Source organism: Sander vitreus, chromosome 2 (genome assembly GCF_031162955.1).
Source record: "Sander vitreus isolate 19-12246 chromosome 2, sanVit1, whole genome shotgun sequence".
Lineage (NCBI taxonomy): Eukaryota > Metazoa > Chordata > Actinopteri > Perciformes > Percidae > Sander > Sander vitreus.
This window is the reverse complement of record NC_135856.1, coordinates 13,456,713-13,478,021: the sequence shown is the minus strand read 5'-3', so window position 1 is coordinate 13,478,021 and position 21,309 is coordinate 13,456,713. Positions and strand designations below refer to the sequence as shown.

The 21,309-nt window shown below is 39.8% G+C and overlaps 2 protein-coding genes across 2 annotated transcripts; both read left to right on the top strand.

Moving 5' to 3' along the window:
• Nucleotides 1-2,620: 2,620 nt before the first annotated feature.
• clta (clathrin, light chain A) lies at nucleotides 2,621-14,265 on the top strand. Its single transcript, XM_078279057.1, has 5 exons — nucleotides 2,621-2,900; nucleotides 3,641-3,669; nucleotides 5,759-5,876; nucleotides 6,459-6,570; nucleotides 13,163-14,265. The coding sequence occupies exons 1-5, from the start codon at nucleotides 2,720-2,722 to the stop codon at nucleotides 13,332-13,334; spliced, it is 612 nt and encodes a 203-aa protein (XP_078135183.1). The 5' UTR covers nucleotides 2,621-2,719; the 3' UTR covers nucleotides 13,335-14,265.
• A 1,548-nt stretch (nucleotides 14,266-15,813) lies between these two features.
• nansa (N-acetylneuraminic acid synthase a) lies at nucleotides 15,814-20,527 on the top strand. The gene is made up of 6 exons (XM_078279044.1): nucleotides 15,814-16,081; nucleotides 16,767-16,982; nucleotides 17,062-17,161; nucleotides 17,570-17,724; nucleotides 18,653-18,919; nucleotides 19,438-20,527. Exons 1-6 carry the CDS (start codon nucleotides 15,950-15,952, stop codon nucleotides 19,645-19,647), a joined length of 1,080 nt encoding a protein of 359 aa, XP_078135170.1. The 5' UTR covers nucleotides 15,814-15,949; the 3' UTR covers nucleotides 19,648-20,527.
• Nucleotides 20,528-21,309: the final 782 nt, after the last annotated feature.

The following is a 21,309-nucleotide window of genomic DNA, read 5'->3' as shown; positions in this document are numbered from 1 at the left end:
TCTTAGTTTGACTTTGAAGTTGACTGAGCTGTTGTTTCCCATTTACTTTTTAACGGTGACTGCAACATTTCTGTGTTCTATCATATGAGTCTCCTGGATATTTAAAGTCACACAAGGACTGTAAATGGCACTTTTAATGTAGGAACAGTGGCCACCCATTATAACCCTTTGGATTTCTGCACTCTATATCCCACATCAGTAACACATTGGAGCTTCAACAGAGTGCAGTATCTAAATCTTCCATTATAGTTCAAACTGTACGACTGCTAAGTTAACTCCCCCCAGTCCATTCAAAACTCAGTAATGCACCACTCACACTTGACGTGACTTATTATTTGTGCCCTGTGCACCATATTCGGTTATGTTCCTCATGATGTTCCCCATGTTTATGCCTGATTTACAATCATCATGAAAAGTAAAATTACAAAAAAAGAATAGCATTTTTATGTTTTTTTCTATGCCTTCTTTTTAATCATGAATTCATACATACAAACAACAATAAACTGGACTGGTCCAAAAACACAGTCCTCAAAAGGGGCCAAAGTCATCTCCACCTGCTGAGGAGACTCAGGTCCCTTAGTGTGTGCAGGACTCTGTTAAAATCCTTCTATGACACTAGTTGCGTTTGCTATCTTCTATGCAGTAGCCTGCTGGGGAGCGGGGAGCACAGAGAGTGACACAAAACGACTCAACAAAGTGGTGAAGAGGGCAAGCTCTGTACTGGTCTGCCCTCTGGACACCATAGAAGAGGTGGGGGAGAGGAGGATGTTAGCTAAGCATGAAACGGTGGGTTCCCCAAGCCGCTCCTTCAGCAGCAGACTGCTGCACCCTTTGTGCAGGAAGGAGCGTTACCGCAGGTCCTTCATTCCAAGAGCAGTCAGACTCTTGTTGGGGATTTCCTCCTCTGTGTCCCCACTTTTGGGCCAATGTGTCTGACTCCAAATAAAAGACCTATATATCCCACGCGTTTGTTAAAATTGGAATTATATTGATCCTAAGCAAGAGCCAAATAAGACGATAAGTTAAGTCAAATACAATCATTTAATCAGTCAAGCATCTGAGTTTCAATACACAGATCTGTGGGATCACAAAGCTCGCAGAGGCTCAGTTTCCCTAGCAACAGACAAAAAGCCAAAGCCGGTCCACGTATCTCTAGACTGTCAGACCTCGTGAGCCCCGATCTATTCTTCCCCTCATCTCTTATACTTTCTATCTTGGGCCCCCTCTTCTTCTTCTGCACCGGGACTGCTATCTTCACACAACGCCCGCCAGGGTCGAGGCCACTGTGCTGTGTCTCGTCTTCATTTGCTCTCACGCATTTGCTCCTGTTTCACTTATTATTGTAACTTGTTATTATTACTAAATATACTTTGCTCGAGGCCACTGTGATCCTAACTATCTTATAGTTATGGCTTAAGCTAAATACGCATACACCAAAACACACTTGGTCTCTTATGAAAACCTTTTATATTCTTATATTCTAACATAATGAGCCAACCCTTTCACAATATTCTACACTATGTATAGTTATTTATTACTCTGTCACTGTGACCTGTGCAATATGCCAATACTATTCTTTTTAATCTGTGTATAAAAGGTGTTTATAGTGTTAATAATACTATTATAATTCTTATTTTCTATTCTTATTATATATATATATATATATACATACATACATACATGCATATACATACATATGTTTAATATTTTGCTATTCTATTTCTATTTAATGTGTATTTTCTTACTTGAGCTGCTGTAGGAGCCAGGTCATTGTCAAGTCCTACATCCTTATCATCCCCCAAGATTTAGAAAAATGCAGTTGTATTTGATGTTTTTACTCACCTGTGCAAAAATGCTCAGCTGTTATCAGCAAGGAGACTCACCTTTGTTTTTTCAGAACCTCTGTAAAGTAAGGCAACTATTGGATGCATATTTTTGTACCTTGTGTTGGTTACATACAGCAACACAGGTTTTCATTTCAGCGCAAAAGGCTAGAGTTTCTCGTTTTTTAAATGTGGTCCTAGCTTAGAAATACTGTAGTACTGAGTCCCGCTCTGAGTCCCTAACAGTATTTGGTAAGTTTCACTGATATTGTTCCGTTTTTAAAACGAATGACTTATATTTTCTTCCAGCTACATACCTTGAGTCAGGTGAGTGCTTGCTTGTCACCTGAGCCCTTTGAGACTTTCAGAGCTGTTAATAATTAACCACCATGACAGTGTGCTTGGGCTGGACACCACAGTTGCCAGTGTGCTTTTGACATAAGGTATGTTCTATGCTCTGATAAGACCGAAATTAAGAAAACCCTTCTTTAGTCTGCCTTAAAATAGTATAACTGAGCCCTGAAAATAATTATTTGAGAAAAAAACAATCAATATGTGCCTGACACTAAAGTTATCATGTTATCTAGTATGTAGCATGGATGTATTAAAAGAACAGTAGAATGCGGATTTTTCTCACTGCTCTGACACATTGCAGGTCATGGGACCCGTACGCAGCAGCGTTTATAGATTTGATTGGTTCCATTTTGAGACAGCTGTTTTGTGATTGGTGATTTGTATTGCCAATCACTTATCCTGGTTTGTGATTGGTTATTCTTCCGTTTCCGCTTCGCAAGCTTTTTATTGTCGTCCTTCTTCCCGTTGAGCTAGTCGGTTTCGGTCAACTGCTACACCTGCCCACCGTTACTGATATTTATCCTCCAACAAGTACTCACAACATGGATGATTTTGACATGCTGAACGCGCCCGTGGCTGGAAACGGTGTAGGCTCGGAAGAGGACCCCGCTGCCGCGTTCTTGGCCCAGCAAGAGAGTGAAATCGCGGGGATTGAAAACGACGAAGGCTTCAGCATCCTGGACAGCGGAGAGGTCCCTTCGTCGCTGGTAGACTCCTCCAACGGTAACTGACTGTTGTGGTCAAGCAGAGGCAGTTTCCCTCCGTCTAACGTTAACATTGTCTAGTTAACGTTAGCTTTAATCGTAGGGTGTTGTGTCAAACTTAAACTTCCGTTAAATCCTAATTTCGTCCTACATGGACACTGAAGTTGATGCTCTTTTGGTCAGCTTGCTAATGTTAGCTTAGCTAGCAAATTAGCCAAGTGGGTTTAGCTGGCATTAACATGAACGTGACTGTCCACGCTATGTAAAATTGACAAATGAGCACGATAACGGAAAACTTGGAATGAATATTTGTTTTGTTAGGTGACAATCCAAGCGTTTCTAAAATGAATGAAGCGGTCTGATAATATCAGCTCTAACGTTCTTGGCCGTGTCATTCATTGCTTCATATTGAGCTTGAGTAACGTTAACGTTACTTGCTGGCAGCGCGTATTTGTCAGCTAAACTCGCAGCCAAAAGAGGAAATTCATGGAGCTCAACGACCTTTGGCCATGACTGCCTCGTTTCCTTGAAGCTGTAGCTTCGTTGTGGTTAAGCAATTGTAGTTGGTCAGAAGTGCTGACATATCATATTATAAAATATGTGTTTATGCAAATCTTGAGGATTCAGCAATAGTAAAAGATTCCCAGTTAGCCAAGGTATTGTCAGAGTGTTTGTTTTCTTCCTAAACCTATTTAATCGTGTCTGCGGTTTTATTTGTCTGCTTGACTTCTAACGGCTATTTTTCTTCTATCTTTGCAGATGGTGCTGTCAATGGAGAGCTTCATGTGGTAATACGTTTTCACATGGTTTTTGTTCTTAACAATTTTGCTCTTAAATTGTCAAACTGCCAATTCTGTCCTCGTGTTTGTTTCTCTGTATTTTGTGTGTAGTAGGGCTGTGTATCGCCACTGATTTTTCCGATTCACAAGGTCCCAATTCGTTTCAATTTCTGATTTGATTTAAAATCGATTCGATCAGGGGTATTTCCGTTACAATATTAAATTTGCTTGGATATTAAAGAGATTCTCAGAACGTATGCTGTAAACTATACAAGGAACCCACTAACCTGGTACATGTTTACATTAAGAATTGATCCTAAACAAGCAGTTACATGAATGTATATTTTTATTTAACATGTACACACTACAGTAAAGTGCAAAACTCTAGTCGACAGACTCTACAGTCAGTGAGTATTTGAGTGATCAGAAAAAATTGTACATTGTACTTGTGCCGTTACTTTTAGTTTACATTTTGGGCGACACTCTCTGCCGACTTAAGTGACGTTGAGGAGTTATGTTTCACATCTGCATACAAGTTTGGGATTGCTACTTTGGTTTGTTCACACTGGTTTGTTTCAGATTGGACATTTTTGCAGATTGCGTATCTATCTGGGTAATTCCTTGTTAAATGGTTTTGGAGATTTGTGGTACTTCCACAGTATTTCACCTCAGTTTTGCCCATCTTACATATGGCTTTTGTCCAGCTCTTCTCTATCTTCACAGTTTTTCAATCTGAAATGCAAAACGCCCCCCCACGGATACTGCTCCGCCTTTCGCGTTTTCGCTGTCACATGATAAACTCACAGGTGCTGCTAATGGGTATCGTAGCTTCCCGGGCCTGGCAAGTTTGAAGAAGGAGGACCACACGTATTCAAAATCCAAATTTCAGTAACAGGAGTCGTCTTCTTCGCCCAGAAAAAGGATATTGAAAAGAGCAAGAAACCGGCTTTTTGAAGCGTGAAGGCTACCGTAGCTGTAATATGTACTTTGAACTGTGTGGTGCGAGAGAGTTTATTGCAATATACTGTATTATCTCAATGCTAGATGGGAGAAATTCCTACACATTGGACCTTTTTAAAAGAAGTCTGATAGATGGGTGAAGAAACACAAGCTGCCAGGTGATAGGGCAGGTTGTAAACAAGCCAACAGTTAAACCACATTATCAATGCCACTTTATTTGGAGGTAAAACAGAAAGTTAGCCCACCTGAAATGCTGGTAATAAACACTCGTTGCACAGAACGAAAGGTGTGCACGCACAACTACATCAAGTGTGGTAGGCTGAGGTTGAACCAGGGAGTCGGCCTGTAAATTGTAATGGATGTTTACATTGGATCGTCTGGGATTTTTCTTCTCTAGAAAGTTTGGTTAACCTGGTGGTTTGTTTAAAACCTGTCTGACTGTTTGGACGCAAAGTTGCCAAATGTCGACAATTTAGACAAACGTTAAAATGACTGAAAAGAACGATGGCCAAAACTACAAAATATAAAAACAAAGTTGTATTAACCAGATGTATCCTTTACCTGAATTTATGAGATTAATCTACAGTTGACTTGCTAATGATGTTGATATTCACTCCAGTGTTTTTTTCTTCATTTTATGCATCAATTGTTTAGCGTTTTCATTGTATAAAATATAAATAAAAGACAGTTGTAGTATTTTATTTTAAGTGGTGGTGTTGAAAATACTTGTTTCCTTTTTAGCACTAGTAGTGTGATTTCAGTGCTGACCTCAGAGGTTTGAATATCTGGCTGATAGATTCACTCCAACTTCCTTTTCCTGTGCTGTCATTGCAACATCGCTTCCTTTTGCACTATCAGGAATTCTTTCTGGCAGTGAGAGAAGCTACGCTGATGAAACTCAAAGTGGGCCAAATGTGGTTTTAATAAAGCTTTTTCAAACCTTTTTAAGAACAATCCTACTATATGCATATTGGAATCAGGCCAATAACTTTCAGATGATAGTTGGAAAGATGAATAATACAGGATGAGAATGTTTCTTCACCATATCTCCGAATATGACATTGATTACGTGGTTTTCTATGAAGTCATTTAATTAACTCATAACATCAGCATATCATCCCCTCCTTTTATTTTTCAGGAAAGCAATGGTCCATCTGACGCCTATGCAGCAATTTCCAGTGCAGACCGGCTGCAGGCCGAACCTGAAAGCCTACGCAAGTGGAGGGAAGAGCAAAGCGAACGGCTGGAGGTGCTAGGTAAGCACTAGTCTATATCCTTGACGTTCCACTTCCGGGGGTTGTATTTCCCGTTTCCTTCCCCTTTTTTTGTGTTGGAATTTTAAATCCGGTAGATTAATGAGGACTAGTGTTGTTGACTGCTCCTCAGATCTCTGCAGGGTAAATTGAGACAGCTAGCTAGACTATCTGTCCAATCTGAGTTTTCTCTCGCGCAACTATTTTGCAGTGGCTCTGTGCAATGCTTAGCGCCGCCCATGATGATTGTGATTGGTTTAAAGAAATGCTATTAAACCAGAGCACGTTTTCCTCCCATCCTCGAATGCTATGTGGAGTATCCAGACCCTCCTTTAGTGCGCTTTGGAGGAGGGTCTGGCAAAGTGAGACTAGGTAAGCACAGACCAGAGTGTTTTTATATGGCGCAGGACAGACCACTGCTCTCTGAGAAACAAAGGTTGATATCTACACTAGGTGCTGGAGATTCAAACCTTGCATTTCCTTTTTCATAGTAAGTGGGTTTGTGTGTAAAATGTGTCCTACCATGTCATTCATATCATTCTTCACTTCTTTATCGCTTCTCTCCACGATAATCTCCCTACCCAGATGAAAACTCTCGCAAGCAGGAGTCAGAGTGGAAGGAGAAAGCCAAGGTGGAGCTGGAAGAGTGGCATGCCAGGCAGAACGAGCAGCTGGAGAAAACCAAAACCAACAACAGGTACTGGTTTCATAGAGGGGTAGAAACGGGACACAAGGAACAATGAGGGAGGGCTCATATTATCATGAGTAAGAACCCAATTTGCATTTTTGTCTGGACAAAAAAAGCCACGATGATGATGATATGGAGGCAGTTTGAATATTTAAAAAGGGTGTTAAAAGTTCTTAAATAATAGCAGCAGTCTTCGATTCAGCCACAGGTGAGCATATAACCGAATACTGAGGTTTGCCTCAGTGTGTAGGATCTCCAGCAGGGAAAAGAAATGGGTCCACCATAGCAAGGCTCCAGAAAGGCAATGTGCTGCTGTCCTGGCACGTCAGTGTTTCTATTCCTCGCTAGCCCAAACCCTCCACAGGACTGTACGCCAACTTCTTTGTTGCACATAGCACTGGTGCTGTAGAGGTTGGAAGTTTTTGTAGCACAGGCCACAAAATTGTAGCAGGAGTAAAGGAGTATCAAGTAAATCCACTGTAGTTTGAGACTATTCAAATTCTGTGTTGGGCGGAGTTTAAAAAGCCTTTTTCTATGAACTTTCAAATGAATGTAGTACTGAAAAACATGCAGACATTGTTTCAAATATTTTTATTTATTTATTTAATATTATTAAATCATGGACACGGGAAGTAGGGGGACTGGTATGCGGCACCTCCTAAAACCAGGTATGCTAAAAGCCATCAATTGATAAACAAAAAGTTTAAAGTTAATGGTCAGTTCAACTTAAGTGAATATGAGACTGAGCTTACCCCCTTCACTTTAATCAGCAGGTGGAACTTGGCTTGGGTCTTCAGGAGTTTATTCTCTGACAAATAGCCTAAACACACTGACTGCACTGCCACATTCACAGCTATAACCTTACTGCTAACTTAGTACTCACAGACACACACACCCACGCTCTCTCTCTCGATTTATAGACATAACCTAGATGCAGATGCAACATTTTTGTCGCGCTGTACAGCCCTGCTTTAGGTAGCAGATTATTTGTTCACACATATAATAATGTGAAGTCAAGCCTTTTTTCTTTAGGGGGCAACCTGAGATGCCACAGTAGATGAGCCGAGAACATGATGATAAAATAGAAAGGTAGCATCTCATGCTTTGACACACACACACACACACACACACACACACACACACACACACACACACACACACACACACACACACACACACACACACACACACACACACACACACACACACACACACACACACACACACACACTCTCTCTCTTCAGTAGACCTGCAACAAATACTTCTGTGTGGTGGTGTGTGCCTCCTCATATACATACATGTTCAGTAATGTTTCCCAGCACAGCACTCTTCACTCAATATCTTTTAGACCTCTGCTTAAGGTTAGGGTAACCTTAATTTAACAGCTAAAGTTAGCTCTTACTGTACACTGGATTTAGTCAGGGATGCCTAAAGCAAGTATTGTATTGTGTTTTTATTATTGTCTTAGATTAACGCCACCTGGTCACAACTTCAGAGTGTGAGAGAATCTGTGCTTTTTTAGAGCTAGGAAGAATGATCTAATCTAAGAATTGCCTAGTGCAAAAAATAAATCAGACAAATAAACATGCAGACTGTTTTTAGTAATGTATCGTTTTAGAGTGGAATTGGCAACCTTTTTGTCTCAGTTTCTCCTGCGCTGTAATGCAGCCCTGCTGCCCTATCAATAATAAACTACCTGCAGCCATGACTCTCTTCTCATCTGGCAGCCCTTTGTTTGGTGGAAAAATGTTACTGTTGATGGATAATCTTTATCATATGGATGGTCTTTGTCTGGTAAAAACCAATAATGGAAATAAATAACTGACATACAAAGGTAGGAGAATTAGGGCTGCCTGCAACTAACACTTATTTTCATTATTAATATTTCTTCTTCTTACCAAACTAATCAATTAATCACTTGGTTTATTAAATGTATAGAAAAGACATCTCCATATCGCTCTAGTTTACCATTTGTTTTTGAGCTTTCAAAAAAATGCCAAATCTTTTTTCTTTTTTTTTTTTTTTTAAATAATGTGTAATTAATATGAAGATAGGCAAATTAGTCCTCACATTAGATGAGCTGTAATCAATACATATTTGTTTTTAGCTGTAGTTACAACATATCATGAGGGTTCAATGAATTGACTAATCAGTTCAGAAGGTGGAACAATTTGTTTTTGAAGTCACTCTCTCCCTTCTGGATTTAGTTTTGAATGTGAAGAGCTGATGCTGACGTGTAATTAAAGATTTCAGGGGGCGGACACAATCAGCTGACAGCCTCCCCCCCCCCGACACTGCATTTAGAAGTTCTTTCCAAAACCCTGAGCCTTTTATGCTATGTCATATCTTATTATTGTATGGTATCCTATAATGCCTGTGTTTCCATCCTCTTCTCCCTTTTATCGCTGTCTCTCTTCTCTCCTGCCTTCTTTGCTGCTCTGTTCGTTTGGGCGGATGTTTGTCCAGGGTGCTGGATGAAGACTTCTACAAGCAGCCCTTCTCTGAGCTCATTGGTTATGTGTATGTTGCTCCAACTAACATCCTCCCTCATCATTTCTTTTGCTTCCCCCCCCTCCATTGTCATCAACTCCCAGCATCCAACCATTGACATCATCTCATTAGTGACCTCCCCTTGTGTTGCCATGTTTTAGTTCAACCTTTTTACTTTGACTTTAAACTACTTGCATTTCGAATTGTCACACGCGTCATCTAGCTTTTTATTTTCTTTTTCAAATGTAAACTGCAGTAATAATTTTCACCCCATATGTCTGCATGTCATTGGTAAGTGGATGCCTATTTCAGTAAAGAGAATGACTGCATGCCACCACACACACTGCCACGCTCCTCTGTAACATCCATGACAACCAAATGAATTCTTTTCATAACTGTGCCTCATCCATTATTCACTTCCATACTATTAAACTTCTTCATTTCAGCAAACATTTTGCAATTACATGGCATGGATTTCTAACAATTAACACTTGCTTACATTAATTCTATGTGCTATTCACAGAAAGTGTTTGGTTTGTACTTAATACCTTTTTCTAAACATGCCACCTCCCCCCCAAAAAAAAAAAGAAAAGGTTTTTGATCTACATGCGTATAGATTTGTTTGAAGCAATTGTGTATTTATAATTGGACTTGGGTGTTTGTTTGGGTGGCATCGCCTAAACATTCCTTTTTTTTTTTTTAAATCTTGGGTGTTTATGAAACAAGATGTATGATTTGACCGAACAGGGTGAAGAATTTACATTGTTCTTGGTGATGGTATCTTCCTCTGAATCTCGACAAGTCATACTTCCTAAGTATTCACCCTAACCTCCCATATCCCCAGCCCTAGCCACTCACTTGTGTAAAGCGTAGGGCAATGTGCAGAATAGGATAGTGCAAAACTGCATGTGAAACAGAGTTAGAAGTTACTGTCATTTAAAATACAATGTGTGAAGTTTTTTTCTTTTAATTTGAGCCATCTCCAGCATTCAGAAACTCCAGTTGATAGCGTGTTTTGCTCTTTGAGGATATGTTATAATCTTTTTATACAGTTTTGTTTCCATCATTTTGGTTCTTCAGTCCATTTCCAGGTAGCATGAACAGTTTAAAATGTGGGTTTCTTAAACCTGCCTGACTTGTGATAATTGAGTCCAGCGCTCACTATCTCTCTCATTTCCGTCTTATTGCCGCTAAATTAAATGCCCAGCAAAGACTTTATTGATAACGCCACTGGTCATATCATGGTAACACAACTGCTTCAAACTGCTGTGTTTATGTTTTAGAATGTTAGCTGCTCTGTAGCTACAGTACTGCTGTCCAGCACGATGACATGCTAATTTGCCCAGCTAGCTAGCCAATAGGCTGAGCTGTGCAGCCTTTGGTTTTGCTACCAAATTACTTGGGCGTGCCCTTAAGACTGCATTTTGGTGTACACTTTTTATTTTTTATTTTTTTAAATGTTTTTCAAGGTCGAGGAGAGATCAAACTCATAGCAGTGTTCGACTTGTCCTTAGTTATTATTAAAATAGTGTTTTTTATTTTTTTAGAGATATACAGTTGAAAGCTATTGTTTGGTGAGAGTAGTTTCACATTTTCCCTGGTAAAAATCTTTATTTTTGGTTCTGTCATTAAGTTGGTCGTTGAGCTGTTCTCCTTTTTTAAAATTGGCATTGCATTTCCAATGTTTTTGTAAGTTAATAATAATGTACACATGCTCATGTTTAATATGGCCCTGGTTAAAATGCATTTGTCTCATGATTAGGGAAAGGGGGTTTTCATCGTGTTTTGGGTTTGTTTTTTATGTGCACACCTCAATGCAGTTAATGCAGCGGATTATTATCTTAAATGTGGGATTGATCCCCAGCAGTGTTGGTGTAGAATGACACTAAATCACACCGCTTCCTCCTCCTTCATATTGTTGGTGTGAGACTGTGAGGGGGACTCCAGGGGCATCATTTATAACAATTAAGTAAGAACAAATGGACTTTCATGATGTCATTACCACTTCCCACACAAATGTTGGGAATAAAAAATGTGACAAGAGAATGAATGCATCTCTGCACAATCTCTGAACAATACCTATTAAGATTTGGAGAGTGGGAGCTGAAATGTTGTCTTCTTTGTGTCTTGTTGATGAGACAAGATAACATTGCTTGTAACATTTTATAGATCAGGATGTTACTAAGATGATGGGCTCGTGTTTTGTCCCTACTTAGCAAATAATCGACAGTTTTATAAATGAGACCCCAGGCCATTATGTCCTTCTGTGTGTAACCGACAGATATTTGGCACAAAGTAAAAAAAAAAAAAAGAAGTTATTTTTCACTCACCAAACCAAAGGCTGCACACTAATCATTTGACACTTTAAAAAAATCAAGACATTTTAAACATTGTCGCTTTTGCATGCTGGCTTGCAACATCTGCATTATGCTCATTTTTGTTGTCTTTCATTTCGTCCCCTCTCTCTCTCTCTTCTAAATTCTGACTTGTGAAACTGTTTCTCCCTGTTTTCTTTTCCTATGCACCTTAAAGCACACACATTAACCATCCTTGCTACCGCCTAGACCAGTTAAGTAAAATTATGAAACCCCAGAACCTCCAAATATTTCTATTTTTGACAGGGGGTAGATGCAGTTCTATGTGTGTGTGTGTGTGTGTGTGTTAGATAATTATACGTTGCACAGATACCCAGTTTACTATCCCAATAGTTAGTTCCACTGCCTAGATAGACATTTGTTATAATGTCCCTTATGTGATGTTGTGGTCCTTCTAGTTCCTTTTGTGTATTTGTAGTTGGTTGTGACGGTGAATGTTCATTGGCTTCTCATCCCCATTTCGCTTTGTGTACTGTGTTGTAGTTAGTAGCTGAGTTTGTGCTTGCAGGTTGGGTGGGGAGTAGAAAAGAAATCCTTGTAAGTAGAAAAGTATTACGGCAGTGGAATGATTACTGTTTATGGGTGGGGTGTGATGAGGGCTTACATTTGTTTAGCCATAATCAATGGCTTGCATAGCAAACATGTCTTGTGGTAGTGGCACTGATCCATTTTCAGATTTAAGTTTTGTCTTGTCTCTTTTTTTACTTTTGTGTTATGATTTCAATTAATTTAAATGTGGTAAGCCCTGTAGTGTAAATATTGTTTGTTTTAAATATGGTTTAAATACACCAAAGCCGTCCCCAACAAAACGTTGATCGGCTCCACAATTACGACACAAGAAATCAAAGTAAACGCATTCTTTGCCACACCTCCAAATAGCCTGCTTTTCAGCCGCAGTGCAATGCATGGCTAAGGCCCAGCAGTGCTTCCGATTCTTTTTGGCTTGGTTAAAAGAAAAAACACAACTTGTCATTATTGTTCCTTTTTAATCAAGAAAAGTATATAGATGAGCTCATCATCCCTATACTTAGTTCTTGCTGAGGAAAGAGAACATTGTAAATATGCAACGACAGGGCAAGTTGAAGTGTGGGCAAAGTCCCCTCCCCCAGTTCTGTAAAGAACTGCATTTTTAACCAACCAAAGATGCTTATCAGACCTTACAATTAATTAATAATCACAATTATTATTATTAAATAGCTTTGGTTTGTTTTTGTTTTTTGGATTTCTCATCAGTGTTCTATACTGTATGTACTTCCCTTTACTGTTGTATAGAATCAAAAATACAGCTGACTGTAATGTGTAGGCAGAGTTGGGGGCAGGCCACAGGTAATGAAACTGCTCTAGCTTGTTTCCCTTTGGGGGCCTAAAGACAGATGGATGTCCATTTCTGTGTGGTGATTGGACTGTCCTGCCCTGAGGTAGACTCTGCTGAACCATCAAAGTCCCACCGAGCCATAAAAAGAGACTGTGGAAAGAATGATGTGCAATAGATTTGAGGAGTATTCTTCCTGAGTATTCCTGATGTCAGACTGAAATTTTAAATGTAATTTAATATATCTGACAAATGAATCATCGGAGGCACGACTAAGCTTTCCACCCGGACTTGTGTGTGTTGGTGATCAGCAGCAGAGGACTTCCTCAGAGCTGCACGTGCACTGTGCTGTATCTTACTTCTTCCTCCACTGATTGTTTTCTATCCCGTGTCCTTTCCTTCTCCTCTTCCCTGTTGCGTGTAGGGCGGCTGAGGAGGCCATGATTTCGGATCTGGATGAGAACGACCCCGGCACGGAGTGGGAGCGGGTGGCTCGGCTCTGCGACTTCAACCCCAAGTCCAGCAAGCAAGCCAAAGACGTGTCTCGCATGCGCTCTGTCCTCATCTCCTTGAAGCAGTCCCCGCTAGTCCGCTAAGCAGCCAAGGCTGCTCAGGGCATTCCATGTCATCCTCTATCACCACACACACCAACCAACCCAACGACCACAATCTCTAGGCTTACATCCCTTCTGCATAGCTGTCTTCTCCCCCCCCATAGCCAGTGGTCCTGACCTCATCTATGTCCACCTAGCAGGTCTGTAGAGATTATAGCCTTAAAGCACCAGCTCACCATTTCTTGCCCCCTCAAAGATTTTCACCTGTGTGCATATCTTCCACAGACCAATCAACACCTTGTTATTCATCTTCTTCATTGTTTAACACACTAAGATCAAGGCCTGTTAGATCGACACCAGGTCTGTGGTCCTGTATAAAACTTGTGTAAGGGTGGTGAGTTGGGACACTAAAAGGGAAGGGGCCTCCAGCTACACTACAACCTGCTTCACATGACCCCCAAACAATATCCTTCCCATGATGCTGTACTTTTAACTCTGACCTACCAGGGTTGATTGGTGTTAAATGGTTTTATTCACCTTTTTGTTTCCCATCCTTACAAAAAAGAAGTATCTTCAGAATTTTTGTTTTTGTTTTTTTTAAGGACCAAACTCTAAGACAAAACTCCAAATTCAGTGTGTGTACTTTTGAACTGTGTGTGTGTGTGTAGAGCCTGTTTGTGGCATATTGTTAAATTTTCCAACCTATGCATTTCCTTTTGAAAGCCTCTCCAGTCAGGAACTAAACAAAGTGTGTTTAACCTCAGTTTGTGTGTATGTACTCTATGCGTGTACCTATGTACATATACAGAAGGCAATATATATACAGTATATAAAACGTTAATGTCACTGAAATTACACAGTTGTGGTTTTAAAGAGAACTAGATGTTAGCCAGCTGTTGCTTGACCATGCGTGTTCATTGTCCATTTTGATTTCAATATCAGTAAATAGTGAATAAAAGCAGTCTTCCTGTCATTCTTCAACTGGATATTTGTTAAAAGTGTGAGGCCTTTAAGAGAGTAACTGATGGGACCACAAGAGTGTGGGCTGTTGCCAACAGGAACAGTTCCAATAAGTGACCAGTGTTGTGTCCAACCATGTAACACACCACTTGTTAGTAAGATTGACAACTTTGTAAAATATGTTTGATTAGAATACTAATGGTCAGAAAGTTTCAGGTGAAGACCATCCTTTCTAAAACACGATGAATGTTCCCAAAGAGACTAAAATCGGATTTAAAAAAAAAAAAAAAAGATGTTCTGTACTAGACAGACCAACCACACTGGTGTACCAGGCCAGATATTAGTGATAATGCAGTATTAGACAACAACAACAAAGCCTTAAAAGCTCTGTCAGAAGAACAGGCACTTGTCAACACAAGATACACATAACCAATGCTATAGCAATATAACACATATAATTAAGCCTTGATATTTTATATTATGCATGTTCATTTTATTCCTCTTCAGTTTGAGGAGTGTCCACAAAAAACAGTTAGACTGAAAACAGAACCCTGTTTAACCAGCATCCCTCCATCATACAGTCCTAACAAACTACAGAGGGAAAAAAGTGCGTGTGCTGTATTCTTACTTTATATCAATGGATCAGCTGGAAGGAATGTTTAGCAAGTGAGAAACCGTATAATGTATGTTGGAGTGAAACTGTTTCCCAAGCCATGAAGTCATCTGTGGTTTTATTTTTGGAACGCTATCTCAGTCAAGTCTCCAAGCTAACATTCCCACAGTTACAGTACAACTAATTCAATTAGTTCATAAATTAAAACGTCAGCTGTGGTTAATGCAATATGTAATATTGTGCGTAATCACACGCACGTAAACATCAGGCATTATACATAACACCCCCTATGAACAAGACGAATAGATTTTTACTAAGAAAAGTAGGCTACTATTGATTCTTATATATTTTATTTTTTGGCACCATGGTTGTTATAAAGGTTAGGGAATGTAAAAAAGAACGTTAGGGGAACGTTCCCTAAAGGTTCCATAAAGGTTACAACGATAGGGGAACGTTCTATAAAGGTTACAACGATAGGGGAACGTTCGATATAACCAAAAACTAACGTACCCGGAACGTTCTGGGAACCATAAATTGTTAGCTGGGCTACTGCTTTACTTGTCATGGGGAGCACTACTCAGTCTTTGAAAACAGTTGTAGGTTCTTCTGTGGTTCTGGAGGAAGAGGGAGCCTTTCCTAGTGTGAGAAAATAACGCCGATGACATTATCAGGGCATGCAGTCTTTGCTATACAGTCAATGTTCTCTACTGCTTTTATCTGCATGTGCACAGCAACCACCACCAATGTTTTTGCTTAGTTATTATTCTTTTGGTGTTTGTACATTTTGCATTATTCGTGTGACGTTTCAGAAGCTGATTAAGCAGCTAAAATATTTTTTTTTTTTCTGCAGTTCAAATATAATGCATACGTTTATGCTTTTTCTTTAAAAGGAAATCCGGCTTTTACGTTGAACTACAACGCGGAGGTCCTCCCACCATGCCTCCCACATCCTGGATGTGCATCATATGAATGGTTCCGGTCGGCTTTCACAGTCCAGCTAACGCTTCTGCTTTCCCCTCGTCCAGTTCGCCTGCTAAATAACTACTTTCACAGGTTGTTTTACGTTTCCTTTTCTGTGCCCAAAATGCCTTTAAAGTTCGAGCTGTGTCCCGGTAGAATGATCGGAGGAAATCACCCCTGCTTCATCATTGCTGAAATCGGACAAAACCACCAGGGAGACATTGAGATTGCCAAGAAAATGATCAAAATGGCAAAGGTAACGTTAGCTAATACAACTGACAAGTGTCGCTTTATTTTGAACGTGAATATGTTAGCCTATTCTTTTCTGTTGTTCTTATCTTAAACAGCCAGGACACACAACAGGAACTAACGTAGGCTACTCAGAACTCAATATAAAAATGTGCCACATATCGTCCCCGTCTGAATCATATCTTTCAGTAGAATATAAACTTGGCTAGTGCGTGTTTGAAGACTAATTTATGGACCATGCAAGTGGCTCCGAAGAATTTTATGTAGAAAGGATGTATCTATGTTGTAGAATGTTGAATTCACGTTACCTGATTTATGAATGGAGTTTGGTTTGTCTATTCACGGCTGGCACTTAGTGGCCGTACAAGCTTACTGTATCTAGACCATCTGTAACGTTACTTCAGCTGCTGCACATGCATGTAACCCAGTACATGTATTTGTTCATTATTAACTTTTCCCCATATATGTTGATTGGTGTGCTTGCTTTTTTATATATATATATGTTTAGCTCACCCAGTGAAAGCTCTTTGTTACACTATAAATTCATTAAAATAGAATTGAAATAATCCATTACAAGTGAGGGATTTAACACTTCCCCATCTAATTAGTACCAAATTACAGAATCCTCTCCAGAAAAACTTCCTGTGAATTTACAGTTATCAGTATGCCCTTACTTATATCCACCTTCACAGGACTGTGGTGCTGATTGTGCCAAATTCCAGAAGAGTGAATTACAGTACAAATTCAACAAGAGAGCCTTGGAGCGCCCCTACAATTCAAAGCACTCTTGGGGAAAAACGTACGGTGAACACAAGCGCCACCTGGAGTTCAACCATGAGCAGTACAGGGAACTGCAGAAATATGCTGAGGAGGTGGGGATCTTCTTCACTGCCTCTGGGATGGATGAGGTAAGAAAGAGACTTTTGATTAAGGCTTCATGACGTTTTAATCAGGTTTGAGTTTAACCATTACTTGTTCTGTCTTTAGATGGCAGTGGAGTTCCTCCATGAGCTCAATGTGCCTTTCTTTAAAGTGGGCTCTGGAGACACCAATAACTTCCCTTATCTGGAGAAGACTGCCAAGAAAGGTCAGAGTGAACTGTCACATCTGGGGAAATGTTTCAATCGCCAGATGTATTTTATTCAATTCAATTCAAATAACTTTATTTGTCCCAGAAGGGCGATTTAAAGGCACGGAGATAACCCAAAAGAAGACAATTTATGTTGAATAAACAAGCGCTAAAGTCCGTTTATCGTCATGTGCATTGAAATGTCATCAGTGCATTTCAGAACTATTACAGATAAACAAATAGAATATTCTGTACAAACAATAAAAGATCAATAGAAGCAGAGGAAATGCACAAATGTCATGTCTCAGTAGAAATTAATAAATGAAGTAAGTTTGAATGTTGAACTGCAGGAACTCCTTAAGAGTAAAGATTTTGCCCATGTTAGGCATAATGTTTACCAGGCTGTTGCACTCTCGTCTGTGTCAGGACGTCCTATGGTAGTGTCCAGTGGGATGCAGAGCATGGAGACGATGCGTCGGGTCTACAAGACCGTGAAGGAGCACAACCCAAACTTTGCCATTCTGCAATGTACCAGCGCCTATCCTCTGGAAGCTGAAGACGTCAACCTCAAAGTGCTGACGGTAAGAAGAACAGAATAGAATAATGTATTACTCCTATATTAAAAAGGTTGGTACAAAACAATATGTTTTTGAAAGATTTTTGCCAAATTGTCACTCCATTTGTAAAAAAAAAAAAGCAATGAAAGTTTTTGTTTATCTTCCCAGAAATTAGACACAATAGATTCCATTCTCTCTATACATATAACAGATCAAAGGAGGAGGACTTAAAAGCTTATCTTCTCCTTCTTCTTAAGACCTTTACTCTAACGTCCGTAATTTAATCACACCATACTTGTGTTTTATACTCTCATGTCTGCGTGTATATATAAATGTACTGCCACTATGTATGTGTGTGTGTATATGTATATATATATATATATATATATATATATATATATATATATATATATATATATATATATATATATATATATTCAGTTTTTTTTAAGATTAAACAAACAAGATATAACTTCATGTTTTAACTAGTGAGCTTTAGAGGTGCTGGTAGGCAGATTTTGTTACTGTTGGGCAGAGCCGTGTTTACCTCTGTTTTCAGACTCTAATGTTTAGCTTAGCTAACTGGCTGCTGGCGGTTTATTGATTTTACCTTGATAGATATGTAAATACAAAACATTGTATGCCTATCCAAAAAAAACAAAAAACACACATTGTATTTTAGGGTAATTTTGTAACACACTAATTGTTTTTTCTCAACTCAGGAAACAAACATTTTTATAGCAGTTTATGTCCCTAGTGTCTCACCAAAATAATAGTTTGACATTTCGGGAGTAGGTGGAGTTTTGTTACTGTTGGGCAGAGCCAGGCTAGCTGTATCCCCATTTCCATACTTTATGCTAAGCTAAGCTAACTGGCAGCTGGCTCTAGACAGTGGCATCCATCTTCTCAGCAAGAGATTTAGGAGTAACACTCGCATACTTGTCAACTACAGGAATACCAGAAGGAATTTCCCGATATTCCCATTGGGTATTCCGGCCATGAGTCTGGGATCAATATTTCAGTTGCAGCTGTAGCTCTGGGGGCAAAGGTCATCGAGCGCCATGTAACCTTGGACAAGACGTGGAAAGGAAGTGACCACGAAGCCTCACTGGTGCCCAGTGAGCTAGCCGAGCTTGTCCGTTCCATCCGACTAGTGGAGAGGGCGCTTGGGGACGGCGTCAAAAAGATGTTACCTTGTGAGAAGCCATGCCATGATAAGGTGAGATATCCTCCCTCCACAAGAAAATATGCAAAAGTACTGTTTTTTATGTAGTAAAGTGGCATTTTCACTGTTAAGGAAACATAGGTCTCGCATTGCGCATTGGTTTATTGGCATTTCTTTAAACCAATCACAATCGCCTTGGGCGGTGCTAAGCACCGTACGGAGGAACGGTGCCGCTGCAAAATAGCATCTGGAAGGAACTTGTTTTGGTGGAACATGTGTACGTTCAAAAGTTGTTTTAGTCGTGCAACAGAAACCTCAGATTGGACAGATAGTCTAGCTAGCTGTCTGGATTTACCAAGCAGAGATCTGAGGAGCAGTTAACCATAGTCCTCAGAAATAGACCAGAGTTTAAAATACCAACACAAAGGAAGCCCAAGGCAACGGATATCCAGTCTAAATGAGTGAAATCCGGCAACGGAGCAATCCAGGAAGTGGAACGTCGTGGATGTAGACTAAGGAAACATTAGAGCTATTACTTTTCATCACTCTTTTCTTTCTTTCTTTTCTTTCAGCTGGGTAAATCCTTAGTGGCCAAAGTCAAGATCCCCAAAGGGACCGTCCTGACTCAGGACATGTTGACGGTGAAAGTGGCCGAGCCCATGGGGGTCCCAGCCGAGGACATCTTCCAGCTGGTCGGTAAGACCGTGACGGAGGACGTGGAGGAGGATGAAAGTGTCTTGCCAGAGGTGGTGGATACGTACTGCAAGAAGAAGAAGTGCTAAGGTTGGCAGGCAGATTTAAAATTGGTAGAAAAGGGCACTTCATTTGAGAGGAAATGTAAGCGATTCCTGTGGGGATAATTCAACAGGAGCTTGTGGGATGGTAATTTAGTTTGGTGCTGCTGAGATTTCTGACATTGAAGTCATGGACGATCACTAACGATCAGTAACTACCTGCATAATTAGACTGATAATTTGAATATATCGCATCTGATGTTCAAACAGATAACTCTTTGCCAAAGGATTTTTCATTTTCTAAAATCTGCCTTAACATAATACACTAACTTTTTGGCAAACAGGCTCCTAGATAAACCCACCATTATCTTACAAGATGCCCAGTAGTAGTTTCAGCTCTGTGGTCCGTACTCGTGCAGGGCTTTCTGAGGTGACACAAAAGCCAGTTGTTACTGTTAACTAAACATACTTTGCACTATAGTTTTAGCACGAACTGTAGAGATTAAATTAGTATTGAACACACAAAGCTGCTACTAGTCCAGTCATCACACAACAGTGAGATCACAGAGCCCATTTGTCCAAGGGTAATTGTATTCTTATTGTACTTGCTCATTAATTTAAGTTTGTGATGTCGGGCAGGGTTTGTATTTGTACTGTTCTTTTGAGAGAAGTGAAATTAAGACTACTGGAGCCAGATGCTTTTCAAAACCAAAAGAAGAAACGCGCATTATAATGTTCACTCTCCCATTAACCTTGTTTTGGTCCTGAACCCAACTCCTTCCATTTTTGTTCTGGCACCGACAACATCCTCTAATCACGATTGCAAGATGAAGGATGAAGGATAACATGTCAAAATCTATTGAGACTCTGTTGATGATGTTCTGAAAAGATGAAGCCTCCAAATAAAAATTCCTAACTCCCTCCTTAACCTTTTTCTTGTCTTTGCAACATTGCTTTGATGCTCAGGTCAACTCACTCCGTGAATGCGACATTCATGGTGTACTCTCGTGTCTCACGGTAGGTTTGAAAAAAAGCATACTACACTGATATTTTCTGCGTGTGCATTTGCTTGGTGATTGCACATTGTTTTAGATCTTTAACTAAAGTATGAATCTCAAGTGCTATATACAGACAATTATGTAACATAACATCTGCATTGGAAATATTCTCAGTATATTTATGGAAGTGAATAAATAGCTGTTGCATAAGCTATTTATTCCTGCTAAAATTGATGGTTTCATACCTTTAGAGTGCATCAGACACTGATCTGAGACCTTTAATTCTAGTCTTGCAGGGTTCATAATTGTTAAATGGAGAACTCATCCTTCTGTTATTCCTGTTATGTTTAGGTTTTGAATCCAAACTTCAGTGAAATCACCCCGAAAAAGAAGCGACGCTCCTGTAGCATCATTGTGGTCAATCAAACTGAAATACTTATAATAAAGCTAAAAGCCATAGATACAAACCAAAGCAATTTTGCAACCTAAAGCCAGATTTTTGTACATTTCAAAGCCTTCAAAACTATAAATCATTTTACACCACAGGCACCCCAATACAAATAAAAACCTCTGTAATCTGATGCTCTGGATGTGGATCAGAGTTGAGTGAGTTTCCAGCTCATTTGGTGTGAACACCATCTGCAGATAAAGTAAGGCGTTTGTTATTGCAGGTGTTAATGTTGGATAATGTTTGGGTTTAGGCTGTCCTTAG